Source organism: Cryptotermes secundus, unplaced genomic scaffold (genome assembly GCF_002891405.2).
Source record: "Cryptotermes secundus unplaced genomic scaffold, Csec_1.0 scaffold295, whole genome shotgun sequence".
Lineage (NCBI taxonomy): Eukaryota > Metazoa > Arthropoda > Insecta > Blattodea > Kalotermitidae > Cryptotermes > Cryptotermes secundus.
Window position 1 is genome coordinate 466,319 of NW_019729213.1, and position 20,056 is coordinate 486,374.

General features: G+C 40.7%; 1 protein-coding gene across 3 annotated transcripts in view; it reads right to left on the reverse strand.

Annotated features, from left to right (window-relative positions):
* Window positions 1-3,249: 3,249 nt before the first annotated feature.
* LOC111865411 (UNC93-like protein) overlaps window positions 3,250-20,056 on the reverse strand; it is a 139,991-nt gene continuing 123,184 nt past the window's right edge. For all 3 annotated transcript variants that reach the window (XM_033751812.1, XM_023853420.2, XM_023853421.2), the window contains exons 5-6: window positions 14,979-15,246; window positions 3,250-5,915 (exon numbers count right to left, since the gene is read on the reverse strand). In XM_033751812.1, the coding sequence (XP_033607703.1) occupies window positions 5,578-5,915; window positions 14,979-15,246 (606 nt within the window). In that variant the 3' untranslated portion in view covers window positions 3,250-5,577. The remainder of the gene's footprint in view (window positions 5,916-14,978; window positions 15,247-20,056) is intronic.

Genomic DNA, 20,056 nt, shown 5'->3' on the forward strand with positions numbered 1-20,056 from the left:
TCATCGGAGGTATGCCACTACGAACAGGAACCCACCAATACGTAAATGTTTTTATAAGACTATAAACTTAAAACATTTATGATGCTCACTATATGTAGTTGTTAATTTTCCATTGTCGAAATAGATGTTTGACGTAAACCTTTATAATAGGAAAATTCTTGAAGAATATTACTTAGAAGTGACGTAATTGCAATCACTTCCATAAAGGATATTTTAAAAATGTAATTTTCCACTGCACTGTATATAAAATTCAATTTGTTTCACCACAGCAGCCTTCCTTTTCGTTAAAATTATGTTATGAATGTGTGTGAAACTTATTTTTAAGTTAAGAAATCCCAAAAGGGATAGACGACAATATCCACTACCAAGGAAGATAAAACACGATGCACAGTGGTTCACGAACAAATTTCTTAACTTAAAAATAAGTTTCACACACATTCATAACATAATTTTAACGAAAAGGAAGGCTGCTGTGGTGAAACAAATTGAATTTTATATACAGTGCAGTGGAAAATTACATTTTTAACATATCCTTTATGGAAGTGATTGCAATTACGTCACTTCTAAGTAATATTCTTCAAGAATTTTCCTATTATAAAGGTTTACGTCAAACATCTATTTCGACAATGGAAAATTAACAACTACATATAGTGAGCATCATAAATGTTTTAAGTTTATAGTCTTATAAAAACATTTACGTATTGGTGGGTTCCTGTTCGTAGTGGCATACCTCCGATGATGATTCATTAAGAACCGAAACATGCTAGGTAACTAAGTAACTATATGTCACATTCAACTGAAATAAACTTAATGGTAAATTTAATAGTGTGACGGACCAGAATGAACCAAATCAAATTCACATTTGTTCTTTAACCTTGGTTCCAGACAAGAATTTCCCTGTGTATATGAATACGCAAGGTCTTATATTTGTAACTTTATTCTGTACATTATATTATGTGAAGTAAACAAAATCCATTTCAACTAAAATGAGACAAATTAAATTTACCAGAAAAATCTCTCTTAGATGATTTATTAAAATCCATCGTCCTTAAAACTAATATGTCTAAATAGGATGCTAGGACATCTGGCAATTTAAAATCACAAATTAAAGCACATAATTATCAAGGAGCACTGCTCTTCTTTGTAATCACATGATACAATATTTAAAATTTATTACAAATTATATATAAATAATATTTCAGAATGTAGGCAGGCCTATAATTTTCCATCAGTCACCTTATAATAATAATAATAATGATAATAATTATATGCTTATATAATCTATAAAGTGTCTCTAAATGTTACTACCATCTGACCGCCAATGCTTTGGGTTTGTGATGTTAAGGACAACTTACTTGGCTTCATATAATAAATAATTCAGACTGAGCGCACAAGTAAACGAAATACTGTAAAGGGTGCCTTACGAGAGATTTCTCTCTACAGTCTCCTTTCTATTTAGAAGCACATTTCCTGTTCATTTTCAAGAAAACATGACCTGGATAACAGTCACACAAAACGGCTTTTATTTCACAGTTTAAAGGACGCGTCTTCGAATGGTGTTTCACAACCGACGTTGTTTGTTTCTCTGTGTGTATTGTGGCCAGTGCTTTGTTGCAAGGCCACGTAAGTGTCTCCAGAAGTGCGGATGCACTTCATGGCTTTTGAACATAAAGCAGTTACTGTGACGAGTAAACTGTCCGTTCGTACAGCATACTCTATACTTGATCCAACAACATTTTATTGCAGGTTAGAGCTACTTTAGTCACTATTCCGGCGGTGAAGTTGTTAGGCCGAGACATGAGCGAGAACTTGTCATATTTACATGCACATGTGATTTCTTTATTGAAGTTTTGCCCCATGATTCTTTCAGCAAATAAACCTTGATTAATGAACATCCCTTAATAATAATGAAACTACGTATGCCCACTAATACAGTGATGTTACATGGGAAAATTTTATTAAGAAATGATTTGCAAAATTGGTACGTGATTTGGCTTTCTCTCCCCTTAACTAATACTGTATTTTTATGGTCTTACAGATGAGAAAAGCTATCAGCATTATATCCGTAAAAATAACGTTATGATCATCCTTTCATAATCCCAATTCTTTGACATTAAATAAACACAAATACATTTTAGCAAATTGCAGATAATATCGCATATGTATGCTTTATTCACGATATCTATGGAGTGAACACAAAACACATTGCTGGGTGGGTAGCAACATGTATTCGTTGGCAAGTTCGCAAAAGCGGAACTCAGGGAATGTTTATATTTCCATTATGTGACAGAACATCATGTAGTCAGGAAAGTGTTACGCACACATACGGTGATTCACAGCCACCTGATGTATATATAACTCAAATTCTGATTATGTCTCCAAAATCAGAAGCGGTCCGATTAGTCTGATTTAGACAAGAAATCATATTGCACAAAAGCTTTGAAAAAGTAAAAAATAAAAAAAGGGACGGTAATGAGTAGTAAACTTGAAATTAATATTGGACTAAATTTAAAGCAAACCATAAATATTAAAACGATACAACCCTTTCTTTATTCAGTTGTAATATCCTACTTCATCAATAGATGGACTGTTAAATACATCTAGTAAAGATAATATTAAACGAAGTACGAAATAAATAATTCTCCAGTAATTATAGGGAATAATTTTCATCCAGCATGTTTAAGAGAAGCATATTATTGTAAACGCTGTCGTCTGTAGTCGGCGAGTGAACTATACCGACTGAGGGAGAACCGCTTGTCGGCGAAGTTAGTGCTAACTTTTGCGGATAGAGGGTGTCGCGTGGTCAGCGCAACGGATCCCCTCGGCCGTTAATCTCTGTTCTCTAGACCGCAGATATTATTTTACGCAGATAAATTTGAGTGAGACACCAAACATTATCGATAATGAAGTGATGGATATTCGTAGTTCATTAAAGTATAATTGGATTCTTATATAATTATATAAAACGGATGCAGCCATGACACTTTCCGAGTTCTAGATGTTGGAAGCCCGTAAATACCACTTCATGAATTATTTTAATATAACGAGATCTGATAAATGTTTGATGAAATCATATGTTAATAAATGGAAACGGTTAAACCAGAAACACTGTTATTAAGTGTTCTTAATGAAGGAACCCAGTTGCATTGNGATTTTTCTACCCTGAAGATAAAGGCGATACGTTCCTCCGAAAAGTCGGTTCACACAAGATCTACATGGTGCCACATTCCAGAAGATGACGTTCTTAAGAGTCACCACCGTGAAGACCTCAAATCTTATTATGTTTTATAGGCATTAAAATTTATTTTATTTTTATCAGTGTAGCGATAGACGACGTTTCGTGCCAGAGAGCAGTAGAATTTCATATTGCCTTTGGTTTTATAATAGGCATTTCTTTTATTTGATCCGAAGCCACCTCGCAGGTCTGCTTGTTTGTATTCACTACATAGATGTTGTGGATGAAGCATACTGAAGTCCGAGTTTGGAATGAAGTTTCTTTATAGCTCTGAGCTTGTATTGAAATTCGAGAGGCTGATGATTTTCATTAGGTTCTTTATTTATTCAGAATACTCAAGAATCTTATTACATTTGAAAACGTCGTCTTAGGCCGCAATATACATGTAAAGCATGTAATGTCAATGTACGAAAATCCAATAAATGAGATCAGATATTAGAAAACAGTGAAGTATTTACATGCTCTGTAAGATCGTGATCCTGAATGTTGCCCATAGATAACCTACGTACTAACGAATCCTGTGTGAATTAATCCTTTTGTTTACAAAATCAGGGGCTCAAAGTTAACTGAAAATCCACACACACACACAATATTATTTTAGAGCAGTTTTTAAAACAACTAATGAACTGTTAATATTTTATTTATATGTCATCCGTATGGAAAATCTGGAGCAAACTAGTAACATAGTATTGCATAACAAGTCACCGGGTTCGAACCAATGCCAATTAACATGATAACCTATTGAATAATGTAGGAATGTGAAAATTGAACTTAAATACAGGTTATATGGATATTAGCTAATAATAGCTAATTTATAGCTAATAATTGTAAATTTTGTCAAACTTTCTCTTAGCCTGCCTTATGTGTCTCATCAATTTCGATTTTAACATTTTCGAAATTCTGATATGGAGCTTAACTAGAAGGATTTTGTGGTTTAATTGCAGGAGTGGATCTACAGTTGAGTTATGCAATATGGTTCGTACAATGTTCCCTAAATGTCTTTGTGACAGTGCTAAGCTGTGTTGTGTGCAAAACTGACTTTGAGTCCTGCTAATTCACCGGGCCACTGCACGTGATTTCGCCTTCTCTATCTAGAAAACACTAGATTACAGTTACGTTATTGTAATTCAGTTTTTGAATGCCAGTAATTTTTTTATAAAAACAAACTCAAATTTATTGAACAATTTAAAACATCACATTACTTATACTGCAGCCTGAGGCTTTACAATCGGTTCCTACTCCTTAGCAGTTGGAAGACAGGTTAATCTCACTATATCGACTTCATTACAATGTTGAATGCATTGAGCGTTCCAAGAAATAGGAGTGAAATAGTACGTCAATATTACTGATTGCACAGTACCCTCGACCAGTATGTGCAGAATTATTTTCTAAGGAAACCGTATAATATAACCTTACTCTTTGAGCTTCACTGAACATAAGACCATAAGGCACTGAATCAGTGCATTTTAATATTATCTGCTGTAGCGGTTCCTTGAATATAACACAAGAAGAGCACAAAAATAATGTTCACTACTGTTATCTGACTAGTATGAAACCTGGGGTACAAAAGAACAGATTTTTCAAAGCCTCATCTATCCTAAACGGAAGAAAAGGGAGATATGTTTCCGTGTGAAGATGTGCTGCTAAATAAGAGCTATGGCTGGGTATTAAAGAACCTACGCAACAATTCAAGTCTCCAATCAAACGCAAAAGCTATAACTTGTTTTTCTCGCACATTAGCGCCACGACCAGAAAAGCAAGTAACCATACTGAGTTGTGTGCTGAGTGAGACGGTCTTACTTAACAGTGTAGAGTATATTTTGTACCTCGCGTTGTACTACCCGATATGCAATAAACCATATGTTACTGTAATGACTCTATTCTGACGTGTCTCTTCTTACTGTACTTTGTTCTAAACGGCCTCTCCCTGTTCCTGGGAGTGTTGTTATTTTCTTCTGGAGGAGAAGGCTATTGGACTGAAGTCTTTCTCCTGCAACGGAACCATCCAGACAAAGATCTGTCTTCAGCTCGGCCAGCGAAACCGGTTCACCTGAAGGTCAGACAGATAAACTTCCGCGTTTACACTTTTACTTATCGTGTGTTGGAGCATTTAACCTCTTCTTGATAGTACCGACGCTGTCCTGTATTTCCTCGTGCAAACATTCAACCTGCGAAGCTGCACTATGACCAACCACTCTTAGGAACTCTACTCTCGTTCAACATGACAAAAGAAGTTTCTGTCAGTACATTGCACCAAGAGATCTGGCACTCATGATTTCACTCCTAAACCCATTTCGCTTCCTTTTGAACTTAAAAACACGATTATGGAGTTGTGAGTTCTGTTATAGATGAGTAATTATTATATCATCGTCAATATCATCCTTTTCGTCATCTGTTTCCTCAGTTTTGTTTTGTTTAGCCAGTTCTGCAGCCGCTGCGGCAGCTGCCTTTGGATCCTCTGCTAGCTTCTTCCTTCGTAGAGCCTTCCTCTTGTGTAGGATCTCGACGACGATGTAGCCCGCAAACCCAACCAGCAGGACTGCAAGCATGACATACAACTTCATGCGCGCACACAAGTGCGTGCTGTACGCATACGCAGTGACGAAACCTGCAGACTCCCACAGTCGGTAGTTACTGAACGCGGCCTCCTTGTTCCGTCGGAACAGCGTCCCGTAGATCCCTAGAACAAGCAGTGTCATTTCATTAGCGCTTTATTCTGAATTTAAGGGTTAATCAGTTGACTTTATCATGTGCTTGCGCTCACCCCATTGACAGGCACAATAGTATTCTGTTGAGACAGAATTGGCTATGACATATCGTAATGAATTAGCAGGTATATGAACAGCTGCTAAGCTGCTCAGTTTCTATGCACCCATAGTAAAGCTGTCCCTGTAACAGGGACAGATGGCGGTGAGGTTGTCAGCCTTACGAGCCTGCAGCCCTTTAGCCCCAGGAATATTCCTGGTACTCATTTCTGTTAGAGGCTGAGTCGACCCCAAAGCCATAGTGCGGCTGGAAGGATTAGATCAATTGAAAAATCCAGTGACCTCATCGAATCGATCCTGCGACCTTCAGGCTTGTAGCATAGTGCCTCAACCAACTACACTACAGCGTGCCATCTGCACCCATAGTCAATTATAAAATGTTCCTGTACAGTTACGAAAAATACTCTCGAAATATTTCTCCGGCTACATTGCGTTTTCCTAAAGCACCAGTATTAAATCTTCCTGTATTGTTGACTTGCCAAAACTCTGCGTGGATTGTACTGTATTTTCGAAATTATTCTTGAGAACTTGGCGATCCCGCTTAGAATTAGTTGTGACTCCACCCTCTGTGTCGAGGGTTTGCAGCGTACAATTAAAGAAAACCATAATTTTCACTAATGTTAACAGTAAATTGAAGTTTCTATATATATGAGTATATGGGGTACACGGTTGGTTGAGGCACTATGCTACAAGCCGGAACGTCGGGGGTCGAGTCCCGATGAGGTGAATTTTTTTTCTTCAATTGATCTAATCCTTCCCACCGCACTATGGCTCTGAGTTCGACCCAGCCTCTAACAGAACTTAGTACCGGGAATCTTCCTCGGGGGTAAAGGGCGGGGACAGACAATCTCACTGCCATCTGTGAGCCGACTGTCTCAGAGAAAATGTGGGAGCCCCAACCTCTCACAGTCCTATGGACCTTCACGGCCTGTTACAGGGATAACTTTACCTTTATATATATATTTTGCATGTCAGCATAAGTCATGACATTGGTCACTTAGATTATAAACATGCAATTTACAATCACGCAACACCGGAGATTCGGACAGGAAATACGTATTATTTTACATGATTATGGGAAACAGATCCAGGTTCCGAAACATTTTATGTTCGGAATACTAGATTGTGCCCAAATTAAAAAAAAGAAACAGCAGAGGACATATAATTCCCCATTCCCGTCCCTCAGTGTATGGCCCGAGCCTTTGTTTATTCGCTTATACAGAAAGAAAATGCCTAACCGTAAAGTATGACTATGTAGAGGATGAGTGGCTGAGGCCACTCAGACACGAAGATTGTCCGGGTTTTCGGATTATCAGTTACATTTACATACAAAGTAACTCCGTGGCTTTAGTCCGCAAGCGAATTATACCGACCGAGCGACCGCTGCTTGTCGGCGAAGTTAGTGCCAACTTTAGCGGATAGAGGGTGTCGCGTGGTCAGCGCAACGAATCCCCACGGCCGTTAATTTCGGTTTTCTAGACCGGATATCAGTTACATATAATAATATTAAATTCTAAAAGCACGCTGGCTTTAATTTTTTAATGTTATAGTTATCAGAGTGTAAAGAACGGAACATTATCATCTAAATAGAGGTACAGTATATTCTAAAGAGTGGAGAACTGGAGAAGATAAACGTGATAAGGAAAATAACCCACTTCTAATGCCTCTTTTGTTTTTTGCATTTCGGATGATGCTTCAAAATAAATAGGTCGATTTTAAATTTTAATTTCTAGTGAGTTGTTCTATATTTGAAGATATATATTTCAAACAACAATGACAGCTGCTGAAAACAGTGACTAGAGGATATCGATAGAATCAGAACTCGAACCATTTCAATATGGCTTAATCCGTGGTGTATAAGAATGATGCCCATGTTTCTAAATCCCCACAATTATATTCTGAATTACAGTGCATTTGTTCAGCAGACAGACTGTAGAAAAGCCGCGTGTTCCTTACTCTTCAACAGAAGTGACGCAATGGCTCTGTAAACACGTCTCTTTGGTAACGGATATGCACAAGCAACAATAGAAAAGCCGCTGGAAGGAGTGTTCTCTGTTGAGTCCGCCCCGAGGCTATGTAACGAAATCTAATTTGAGAGTTCTGCGAGTCGTAGGAGGCGACGAAAAGGGAAGTCTCAAATCTGAGACAGTAAAATATGGTCGCGAGTCTCAAGGGACTCGGACCGGAGAAAGACTGCGCTGGCAAGGGCCGGCAGCATATATAGAAGACAGACCCGTCCTCTCGTCAGAGAGGGCGCCCTACAAAAGCAAGACCGCAAATGTCAAACAGAAATAAGTATCTGGTCATGAGACCCAGATGGGGCTCGACACCAAGACTTACTGACTGACTGACCGTCAGTCGCAATGTGTCTTTGACTTTGACTTTGACTTTGAGTTCTGGCACTATACACGGCATCACAGTCAACATTACGACAAGGCGAAGCCAGATATAGAAAATATAAGAGGTTTAAACTTGGCGGGGCTCAAGGTTACGGCCGTTCAAGTAATTAAGCTGCCGTTGTAACATAAGACACGTAAAGATAGGCGTGATCTGCTTTGTAAAGCCTGGACTGGCAGAGGACTTGTGTATAGTGCAAATGAAAGAATGTCAGTAACGTGCTGTATGTGCGATGCGTAACACTTGTTGAAAAGCTAAGCATATGACTCACCTGGGTCATAAAACAGAAGGAATGATTACAGATTTTTGTTTTCATCGAAAGACTAAAATAACTGGGAAGATTTTGAGATCGATAATCACTCCATATGCCTTCAGTGACAATTGAATATTGCAGGAGTCCAAATTAAACATTCAAGTAAATAGTCGAAAAAAATTGCTTTTGGTATTAAGTCATCAGTAACTAAAAATAATTTGGCTTTAATCCTCTTACAAACAATTCCCGTAGCGCAGCCAGTCTGCGTGGTACAATTCTGTGCTCTTAAAATTAAAGTGTTTCATTTTGGTTGTCCGTGTGCAGACGAGAAGTTACTGAATAGCTGACACTCAGACGGTTAAGAAGTTTTACGTCTAATCTACTCATAAGAGCCGGATGAATCCAGTATGTACCCTCCCTCACTCATGGAGCTGAGCCCTTCTTGAGAAGCTGCCAGTTGTGCAGCCACTCAAGAACTTCCCAGCATTTTATGGCACCTGATGGTTCATTGCCGTGTTCATAAGAGCCCTCCACTGGTCCCTATCCTGAGCCATAACAATGCAATCCATACCATCCCATCCTATCTCTCTGAGATCCATTTTAATTTCATTGTGCACCACAATGTTAATATACATTTTAATATTATCATCCGATAAACATTTAGGTTCTCCAGGTGATTGGCACCTTTCAGGTTTTGCGACTACAGTTTTATGTTAAATTTCTAATCTTGTCATAAGTGCTATATGTTCCACCAATCATCCTTTATTTGAAAGGCGTAATGATATGTGGCGAAGAGGACATTTTAAAAGTGCCTTTTTCAAACGTTCCACTTTTGTTTAAACGATACTGAAGGTATTCGACCCTAGTGATCACAAAACAGGCACTCCATTACGCTTCATCTGAAAGTCTGTTGTTCCCGCCCAAAAAGGTGTGACTCGTAGTTCAAGGGACTTTCTTAGAAATAATTCTGCAGACCTTGGTTTTCAAATGATGAAGTTTTTTTTTTAAATATGAATTTCAAAGAAACGGATTTATGCTCATCGTCTGTAGAATTCGGTGTTTTGTTTCGAAACTTGATAGCTCTATGGTACAGGTATTTCCATACAGTACAACATAAGGAACTGTTGGACTTGAAAGGATTCTGACGATGGNAGGAATTGTATAACATTTCAGGCATTGTAATCCTAGAAGCTGTATGTCTCGGCTGTTGACAAATATCTTTTCCCTGGCCGTAGATCCTCTGGTTTTTTAACATTTAGTCTTCCCTTCACCATAAATACCTAAAATATAAACATTTGTTTCTTTTGGATAGGGGCATGCGGTAGCGTAGTTGGTTGAGGCACTATGCTACAAGCCGGAAAGTCGGGGAATCGAATCCCGATGAAGTGGATTTTTTCACTTGACTCAGTCCTTCCAGCCGCACTATGGCCAGGGGATCGACTCAGTCTATAACAGAAATGAGTACCAGGAATATTCGTGGAGTTAAAAGGCGACCGGCGCTTAAGGCTGACAGTCTTACCGCCATCTGTGAGCCGATTGTCTAGAAAATGTGGGAGCCTCGACGTCTCACGTCCCTATGGGCCTCCACGGCCTGTTACAGGGATAGCTTTACCTTTTCTTTGGGATATAAAGCCGGAGTATTTCGATGTTAGTAAAGCGACGTTTCGAAGGATCATGTTATCTCCACCTTCCAGCCAAGCAAGAAAGAAACGTGAAGTATGGAACAGGTTTCTTGCTTGTCTTACTCTTCGGCCCACAAGCTGGAGGCGGAATGTTCCCCCGAAAACCTCGGTTGATTTTCAACGGAATACTCGGCGTTATATCCCAGAAGACAGAACTCTTCAGAACCACCGCTGTGATAGATTGTATAGGATTCTGGCGATGGCGGATAACACTCGGGATTGCTGAGTTTTTGGAGTTTGTCCATCATCCAGCCCCAGTTATTGACACCCAACACAGTAGGTGCCCTCCACCTCCCTCACCTGAGGACGGAAACAGATCCAGTTTCCGAAACGTCGTGTTCTTTAGAACATCGGTGAATGGACAAGTCCAAAACCCGAATAATCCAGACCTCAGTGATAACCTAAAACCTACACATAAGATATCCATCTTGAATTTCTTTATGCATTAGTAAATGTATGTATGTATATGGCTGGTTTCTCCACGTGACGTCACCAGTGACTGAGGACTAGCAACTTTTACGTGACCTGAGGTCACGTCAAATTTTGAACTAGCCACCTCGAGACGGCAAGTGGGGTGGGCAAACTTTATAAAAAGAAACAAGTGTTACTCGGTGAAGGTGATCAAGAGGTTAATTTTGAATGTGATAAATCACCTGACATTTACGTTTGCAAGATTATGCATATGTCTGAATTTAACTTACATGTCATAGGGATATTGCACATCAAGATTCAAATTTCCGAGTCAAGACAAAAGGCACCGCTTTCAGTTTAGTCTTTAGTGGTCTTCAATGTTCTGTCACAGGGCCGTTTCTAATAGATATAATTATACTGTCACGTGTTAGTAATTAGACACGGGTTTTGGTTCGGTGACTTATTTATTGGGCTCTTACAAACTGTAACTACAATTAGTTACAGCGCTATCGCGAATTCACGCGTTCTACAATTCACTACAGCGCTCACTACGTCTTCTCAGTCTGCTATATCTTCACCAGTAGTTGCTTACTAACGGCTCTCATCGCTATAGATTTCTTAGATTTCTCGACTTCCGTGTTCCACGGTTCTGGTCCTCGCTGGCTTGCGCCCGTCTGTAAGTCTTCATAGCCACAACCCCTGGTCATTGTCTGCCTCGTAATCGTGTCTGACCATCACTGGGTAGTACTGATTGCGTGCAGGCTCACAATCTCGAGTGCTAGCCACTGACTGCAGCTCCATTTCGGTCCGCGGTATATAGCCTGAGGGTGAACTGCATAGAAAACACCGGACTACCCGTGTGGAGGCGGGGTCAGTTCCTCAACCTTGACCCTGCGAGTCGTAGGAGGCGACGAAAAAGGAAGTCTCAAATCTGAGACACTAACAAAAATGATCGCGAGTCCCAAGGGACTGGGACCCTGGCTAGAGCCAACAGCATGTACAAATGACAGATCCGTCTCTCGCCAGAGAGGCCGCCCCACAAAAACAAGACGGTAACTGTCAAATATTAATAAATATCTGTCGACACCAAGACTTAGTGACTGACTGACAGTCGCAATGTGACTTTGACTTGATAGAAAACACCGCTTCTAGCAATTATATTGTTTCGCGTTTCTTCTTCACCAATTCCTCCACTGTTGCGACAGCCTCCGTTGCCACGGTAACGTGTTTACAGCCCTGTTATTTAGCAATGGATATCTTTACGTCTTCCTCCATTCCGGCTTTCAGTCATCATGTCACAATACAAATCATTGTCGAAAAGGAGACTCAATTTCAAAACACGTAAATGGTCCCGGAAATAAAAATATTATGGCCACAAGTCCCGACGGAGCCGTAAAGCAAGTGGCTGTGCTGGCGAAGCCCATCAGCAAATTGCTGCCCTGCAATGTCCTGCCCTGCCCTGTCTTGCTTTGTGCAGAACCCAGAGTTTCAGATTACTCATAACAAAACCCACTATTAAACACAATCCGAAACCAGACGCTTCCCCTCCCCATTCTCACAATTCTAATAATATCCTCACATTACCTTCTCGGTCTTCCAGATGAACGAGTTCTACAGGAGTTCTCCACCAAAATATTGTTTGCACTTCTTGTTTCCCCCATTTTAGTTACATGCACAGCTCAGTGTGTCTTGCTGCCAGCTTTATGCTGTTTTCTTGGCTTACACTTCGACCCTACAAATGGAGGCTGTTATTATGAAACGTCGGGCGACTTTCACTGCGTTACATCCCAGAAGACAGAACTCCTGAACTGGAATATATTCTCAGAAGTAAGCAATTCCGTGTACTTTTTATTGATAACAACTGGGGTGAGGAATGGGCGCTTTCGCTAGTCAGCAATATTAAGAGTGAATAAAGCTGGCATAGTGTGCACGACAAGCCTTTCCCTATCGTGTAAGGAGAAAGTGAGATTCACTGCATTTAGCACAAGGCGTTTTTCATGTGCCTGACATTAATCACCTCTCGATGTTCAACTTAACAGATACACATTTGAAAGCAGCGCTGAAATTGTTCCTAGTTAATGGCTCAGAACAGTTTGCATTTCAGGCACGCGGTAGCTATGCTACAAGCCGGAAGGTTGCGGGTTCAAGTCTCGATGAGTTCATTGGATTTTTTTCAATTGACTTAATCCTTCCAGCCGCAATATGGCTCTGGGGTCGACTCGGCCTCTAAAAGAAATGAGTACCAGGAATTAATTAAATCATTTTCCTGGGGAGTAAAGCGCGGCCGGCGCGTAAGGCTGACAACCTTACCGCCGTCTTTGAGCCGATTGTCTAGATAATGTGGGACCCTCAACGTCTCACAACCCTATGGGCCTTCACGGCCTGGTACAGGGATAGCTTTACGTTTACTTACTTTATCATTATTTATCATTATCTGTCATTAATTTAAGAAGTTCAGTTACATGACCATTGGAACTTGGGTTCAGGACCCAGTGCGATATAAAGCTACGAAATTTTGTGTCGAATTTCATAATCAAGTTATGTGCGTGATCATACAAGTATGTAAATGTAATTACTGACTTATCATTATTCTCTTAATAGTATAATGGTTTTATATATTTCCTTAATTTGATCAAAGCCTGATTATGCGTCTATCTCATGGAATAATCTTATTTTGGAAGATTCTAATGAACTAAATAAATAGCAAATTATATTACAATCGGCTTAATCAGACCGACTATTCTCGTGATATGACTCAGTTTTAAATCGTTTAAACTTCATAACTTCTTGTTCCAAACTATAACATATCGATGCTTTAGTGCTCGCCTGTTGCAGTATTCTTGCTGTTGGCGAGCACTCAAATAAAAAACCGGATTGACTTAATTTTCATATTATTATTATTCCTTGTCATATTTAAAGAAGAACCATTCTGTTACATACGCACAGAAGTAGGAGACAATGTTATTACGCAATCTAAACTTATTACGCCGGTCACGGTAGCCGAGCGGTCTAAGGCATGAACTGTCTTCGCTCGCTTGGAAACCGGGATCGTGGGTTCCAATCCCACTCAGGGCAAGGATGTTTATTTTGTGTGTGTGCGTTTTTCTGTGTTTGTGTACAGGTAGAGGCCTTGCGACGATCTGATCACCCGCCCAAGGAGACCTACCGAATGTGTAAGATCTAGAAAAACCGAAGTGAACGGAGAAGTTCATGGAGGTAGGCCTAGGCCCACTGGGGCTGTAGTGCCAAGGGAAAAAACTTATTACAGAAACATTTTCAGGTAATTACCCTATTTATATTTCGTTCATATTTGAAATGATTTTTATGTGACTAATTCCGATTTTCTCAGCGTTTCCCATATATCTCACTGTGACGTTAAACCTGAGATTAGTCATCCGAGCTCGAGGTGCTGTCAAATAGGTATCTGTTATTTCAGGCTGTTTTTTTTGGAGAGATTTTTACTGCCTCTTAAATTACACTTTGGATTTCCGTTAACTAAAAGGGAGTTTTCATTTTTCGTGGAACAGGCAGCTGTTGTGACAGAAGGGTAATAATGCACATGTGACAAGATATATATCTGTTTCAATTTTAAATAAAATTTCCAAATATTTTGAAACCGTTACGCATGACCAGCCCTTGTCAGCAAGGTATGCATGCGAATTCCAGATTATGATACTGTCAAGTGTTAGTGACTGTAAATGGGTTTCGGGTTGGCATTTGGATTTACTGGACTATTTTAACTCATGACTACACTGCACAAATCTCGATAACACACAAGTATTCTAAGTTTGTTATAATCTTCACTAGGCGTTGCTTGGTTACGGCTCCCAGTAATGGAACCCTTGCGGGCTGGAACCTCCCAGCCGCTAACCACTCACCAACCTCCGACTCCCGACTGCAACTAACTCACTTTCCGTTGGTTCTATTTATACAGCCTCGGCACAGATCGCATAGAAAGCACAACTTCCAACATTTCCTTTGCTGCGCTGCTGATCGTTACTGCCGAAACGTGTTTACCATGTCGTTGCCTAGCAGAGGATGTATTTTCTGAGTTTGCTATTCCGGCTTTCATCCATCATGTCACAGTATTGTGACTGTGTATTATGGATTGGTTTTGATTATGGAGGTGGATGTAACTGGTTCAAGATAATTCCTAATGACGAGGTTTAATATTAGCGGCGTTGAACATTTGATTTCCGCCATCACAGTGTCAGTTAACTAATAATATTACTTACCATTCACTTGTGTTTGCCAAACTGCATCTCCAACTCCCCACAGACCGGAAATGGCGAAGAATACGAGAGGAGAACTTGGATGCGGCCTCCAGAATAGCAAGACAACTACCAGACATGCGTGGACCACGACACCGAGAACCATTATGGGCACCCGACCGATGAATTTCATGATAGACCCGAATATAACTGAGCAGATGGCATTCACCACACCGAAACAGATCATGACGTAGCCCACGTTATGTATCCCCAGTGCACAGGACACGTAAGCCTGAAATGAAAGTAACAGAACATAATATTCTTACTCATGTGGCAGGCAGCGTCTAAGAACTGGAATCCTGGAAGGCGCTGGAGCAGAGCAAGCAGTAGGCTGTTCTCAAATCAATTCAGACAACGAAAAAATACTGTAGGATATACATAGACACAAGGTCGAGCCGTAGCTCAAGCGGTTAGTCGCTGACTTCCCAAAGCGGGGGCCCGGTTTCGAGCCTGGAGTCTAGTTAAGTGGGATTTGTGGTGGACAGAGTGGCGCTGGGAAAGGTTTTCTGCGAATACTTCGGTTTCCCCTGCCAATCTTAATTCCACCAAATTTCCCATCATAATCACCCGGGGCAGGTACAATAGGTCGTTCAGTGGTCGGCGCGCTGAGTGGACCCATCTGGACTCCACCTCCCACTGTGCGAATTAAAAAATTAATTACATAGACACAAGTACTCTCATAATCATATCATATATTCCTGAAAAATATGCGGACGCGGGTGGAAATGAAACACATGCATAAAACAGAAGTTGGAGAACAGGAACCTTACTTTGATGGAAAATGTCTTCGGCACGGAGAAGACTGCGAAAATTGATTTAAAATTATGTTTCATAAACAAAAACTATCTTACTTATTTACTCTTGGAGCTGAACCCTTCTTGAGGAGCCGCCAATTCTGCAGCTACTCAAGAAATTCTCACCATTTTATGAAATCCGAAGGTTTATTACCTTGTTCACAAGAGCCCTCCACTAGTCCCTATCCTGAGTCGAATTAATCCATCCAATCCTATCTCTCTAAGATCCGTTTTAATATTGTCGACCCACCTACGCCTTGGCCTTCCCAGTGGTCTCTTTCCTTCTGGCTTTCCTACCAATATCCTATATGCATTCCTCTTCCCCCCGTTCGTGCTACATGCCCAGCCCACCTCATCCTCCTTGACTTGATCATTCTGATCATGTTTGGAGAAGAGTACAAGTTATGAAGCTCCTCATTATAACGTTAACGTTATATTACATATAAATTATGTAGAAAATACGTTAATGAACAGGCAGACTGACTTGACCAGAGCCCTTGCTTGTTATTTCCTTAAATGTTTCATCCTCAATAATTTCGACGTATTAATTCCGTCCGTTGTCACCAGAGGGCGGCATGCCTGCTGGTTGCAAATGGAGGAACTCACGTCCAGATAGGGTAAGGAGGGCGGGCTGTCTGTCGACCAACTTCTCGCCTTCAAACCCAGCGTGTTACGAAACGTTATTCAGAGCTTGAGGGCGGATTGTTTTGCCCGACCCGAGCAACGAAAAGGACATTAGATTGATAGGCTCTGTTTTACCGGTATTCTGTTTATATAAAATAATATGTAAAGTTACCTTCTGAGTATGTGTAGTTTAATTTCTTATCCTGATTAAATATTGTGGAGTACCGCGAGGAACTCCGGACTGTAGAACGTCCATTGCTGGTCAACGGCTAGCAATTCCTAGGCAACAAAACATAAACAGGCCGTTACCTAGAATTTACTAGCCGTTGACCGGCAATGGACTTTCTACAGTCCAGCCTTCCTCACGGCACGCCACAATATTATTAACACACTGACATATTTCGGTCATAAGTGTCCATTCTCAGGGAATTCGGGGTTATTGGGATTTTGGTCTTTGTCCATCGTCCTGTATTCCAAATAACACTAAAGAACACAACGTTTCGGAAACTGGATGAATTTCCGTCCTGAGGTGTGAGGGTGGGAGACACACTGTTGGTTCCGTTAGAAAGAAGTAACCCCAATTAATTTTTAGTGTTCTTTATAATACTGGACTATAAACAAAGTTCAAAATCCCAGTACTCCATACTGTCATACACCATCGCCAGAACCATTTAGAATCTAACTTCCAAGGAAGTTACAAAATATTAAAGGAGATTTCAAAAGTTTTGTGCTTAAATAAAATGTTTAAAATGTTGAAGTAACAAAAGGCATTAGATTTGAAACTTGGATATTCAGAAATATTTGTAGATAAGATGTAATATTTAAGGTTTTCACGGCGGTGACTATGAAGAATGCACATTTTCTGGGATGTGGCGCCGTGTAGATCCTGTATGAACTGAAGTTCCTCCGAACCGTCGGAGCGCCACGTCCCAGAAGACGGCATTCTTCATATATATATGTAGCGAAAATCAGTCTTATTGGAAAAAAGAAACATTGAACCAGCAGACATACTCAGAAAATCAATTGTTTGTTCTCACATTCCATGTACGTAAAACTTAGGACGAAGACATATATACTATAATTTCTAGAATGATATCAGATATAAGTTAAATCGGCGTGGAAATCACAGTAATATTCACACTTATTCTGCAATTGTGATTACATCGTTAAAAGATAACGAGAAGTTTTCTAAGAGGAAGAAAGAAAGACTTTGCGAATTATGTGGCTTAGTTCTAAGTTTGATCTCTAATGCGAATAATTTTTTATTGCTAGTACTGCGGCCACTTCTGGCCTATTGCACCAGCCCCAGATGATAGGTGAGGGTGATTGTGGAGCAATGGGTGGAATGAAGATTGGCAGGGGAAACCGTAGTACTCCGAGAAAACCTACCCCAGCGCCACTTTATCCACCACAAATCCCACTTGACCAGACCCAGGATCGAACCCGGGCCGCCGCGGTGGGAAGCCAGCGACTAACCGCTTGAGCTATGGCGCGGCCTCTAATGAGAATAAGAATAACTCCGAATTTGTCTTCATAAACCCTACAGCAATATAAACGTGAAATCTGTTTAAATGGGAGTTAATACAAATGCAGATGAAGTCGTGTATTCAGTTCACAGCCAAATGTCTTGTGCAGAAGGCCGCATTCATATGTATAGTCTGATGTACGGCCTGTCTGTGTACGTCTAACTATGAAGAGGTTTGTAAACAAGGTAATTCCTGAGGGTCAGTAACCAACTAATGGTGTGTTCCACTACTTTTAAATTGAGTTGGCACGCACTGCTGCGGTTACTGGGATTCTTTTTCTGTACTGTGCAGTAGTGGTCCATTCACTTGGTCTGTGTGAATCGTCTGATTTATGTAGACAAGGCACGTCCTCCGACTCGGACTCTAATGAATTCAATCTCGTGCACTTTCGTTAGCATGTACTGCAACATCGACAAACCGTGTAATGAGTTAACCAATCGCCAACTAATTATGCTGTCACTTTACAGCTTTCTACGTCGAATCCGGGTGCAAACTCACGAGGAAGAAATTTTCTTTCGCTTTCTCGGATTCGTAAGTTGAAATGCCATGGGGGAAACCGTGAAAATGTCATTAATATTCCTTCATTAGCCATTTAAGGACTGAATTTGTTCTAAATAATATATAAAATTCAGTTTGTATCTCACAGGGAGCATATCTCCACTACAAAGCCCAACCGGTTAATGCTGCTTGGGGAAACAACCGCTGTTTATTGTGGGAACCATGGGGAACAAATACACTCTATGTACAAATTGCAGAGTTGTAGATTGTTCGAGCAGGTGGCATATATAATAACAACCCCACTTCAGGGTTACTATTTTTCCCCTTGGCACTACAGCCCCAATGGGCCTAGGCCTACCTCCATCAACTTCCGTTCACTTCGGTTTTTCTAGATCTTACACATTCGGTAGGACTCCTTGGGCGGGTGATCAGCTCGTCGCAAGGCCGCTACCTGTACACAAACACAGAAAAACGCACACACACACACAAAAACTAAACGTCCATACCCTGAGTGGGATTCGAACCCACGATCCCGGTTTCCAAGTGAGCGAAGACAGTACATGCCTTAGACCGCTCGGCTACCGTGACCGGCCAGGGTTACTTATGCCCCACCGAAAATCCAGGAATACTATCTATCTGTCCGTCCTTCCGTCTATCTATCTATCTATCTATCTAACTATCTATCTATCTATCTATCTATCTATCTATCTATCTGTCTGTCTGTCTGTTCGTCCTTCCGTCTATCTATCTGTCTGTCCATCCTTCCGTATATCTGTCTATCTCTCTGTCTGTCTGTCCGTCCGTCCTTCCGTCTATCTGTCTCTATCTATGTATCTATCTCTCTATCTATTTGTGTTTCTGTGGCCCTTTGTTGGAGCTTGACCGCTTTTTCAGATTCTTAATTCTGTACACATTCGGTAGGACCTCTTTATACGGGGGATCAGCCCGTCGCAAGGCCGCTATCTACACATAGAACAATACAAACACAAATAAACGCACACAGATATCCATGCCTCTACTGGGATTCGAACCTACGACCCCAGCGTTCGAGCGAGCGAAGACAGTTCATGCCTTAGGCCGCGCGGCCATTGTGATATGCATCTAGGAGTACTACAGCAATAAAAGGGTTTGAAAGTAAAATAGAACCCAACTGATCTTTGAGAAACCAATAGTTGATCAACTGGTCGAGAAATCACCGGTTTTTATGAAGCCCGAAGGTTCATTATCGTGCTCAGGACTCTGTCCTGAGCCAGATGAATCCAGTCCACACTCTTATATAACATTTCTTCAAGATGAATTTCAGTATTATCCTCATATCTACGCTTAGGTCACCCAAGTTATTTCTTTTCCTCTGGTATTCAGACGAAACGCTGACTCTCTAAAACTGACGCTGGTTGCAAGGGTCAGTGGCCACTCACCTGTGGATTTTTATCACATCTCGGCGATTAAAATAAGACGTCGGGAGTTAGTATCCCTAATGGGCTGGACTAAGGAAAGGAAAACATAATGAAGTAGGACATTAATGTTGCTTGCATAACGACTTAGTGACAGGTACTATAGCTGAGAAATTTGCTAAGAAATATGACGTGGCAGTAGACGT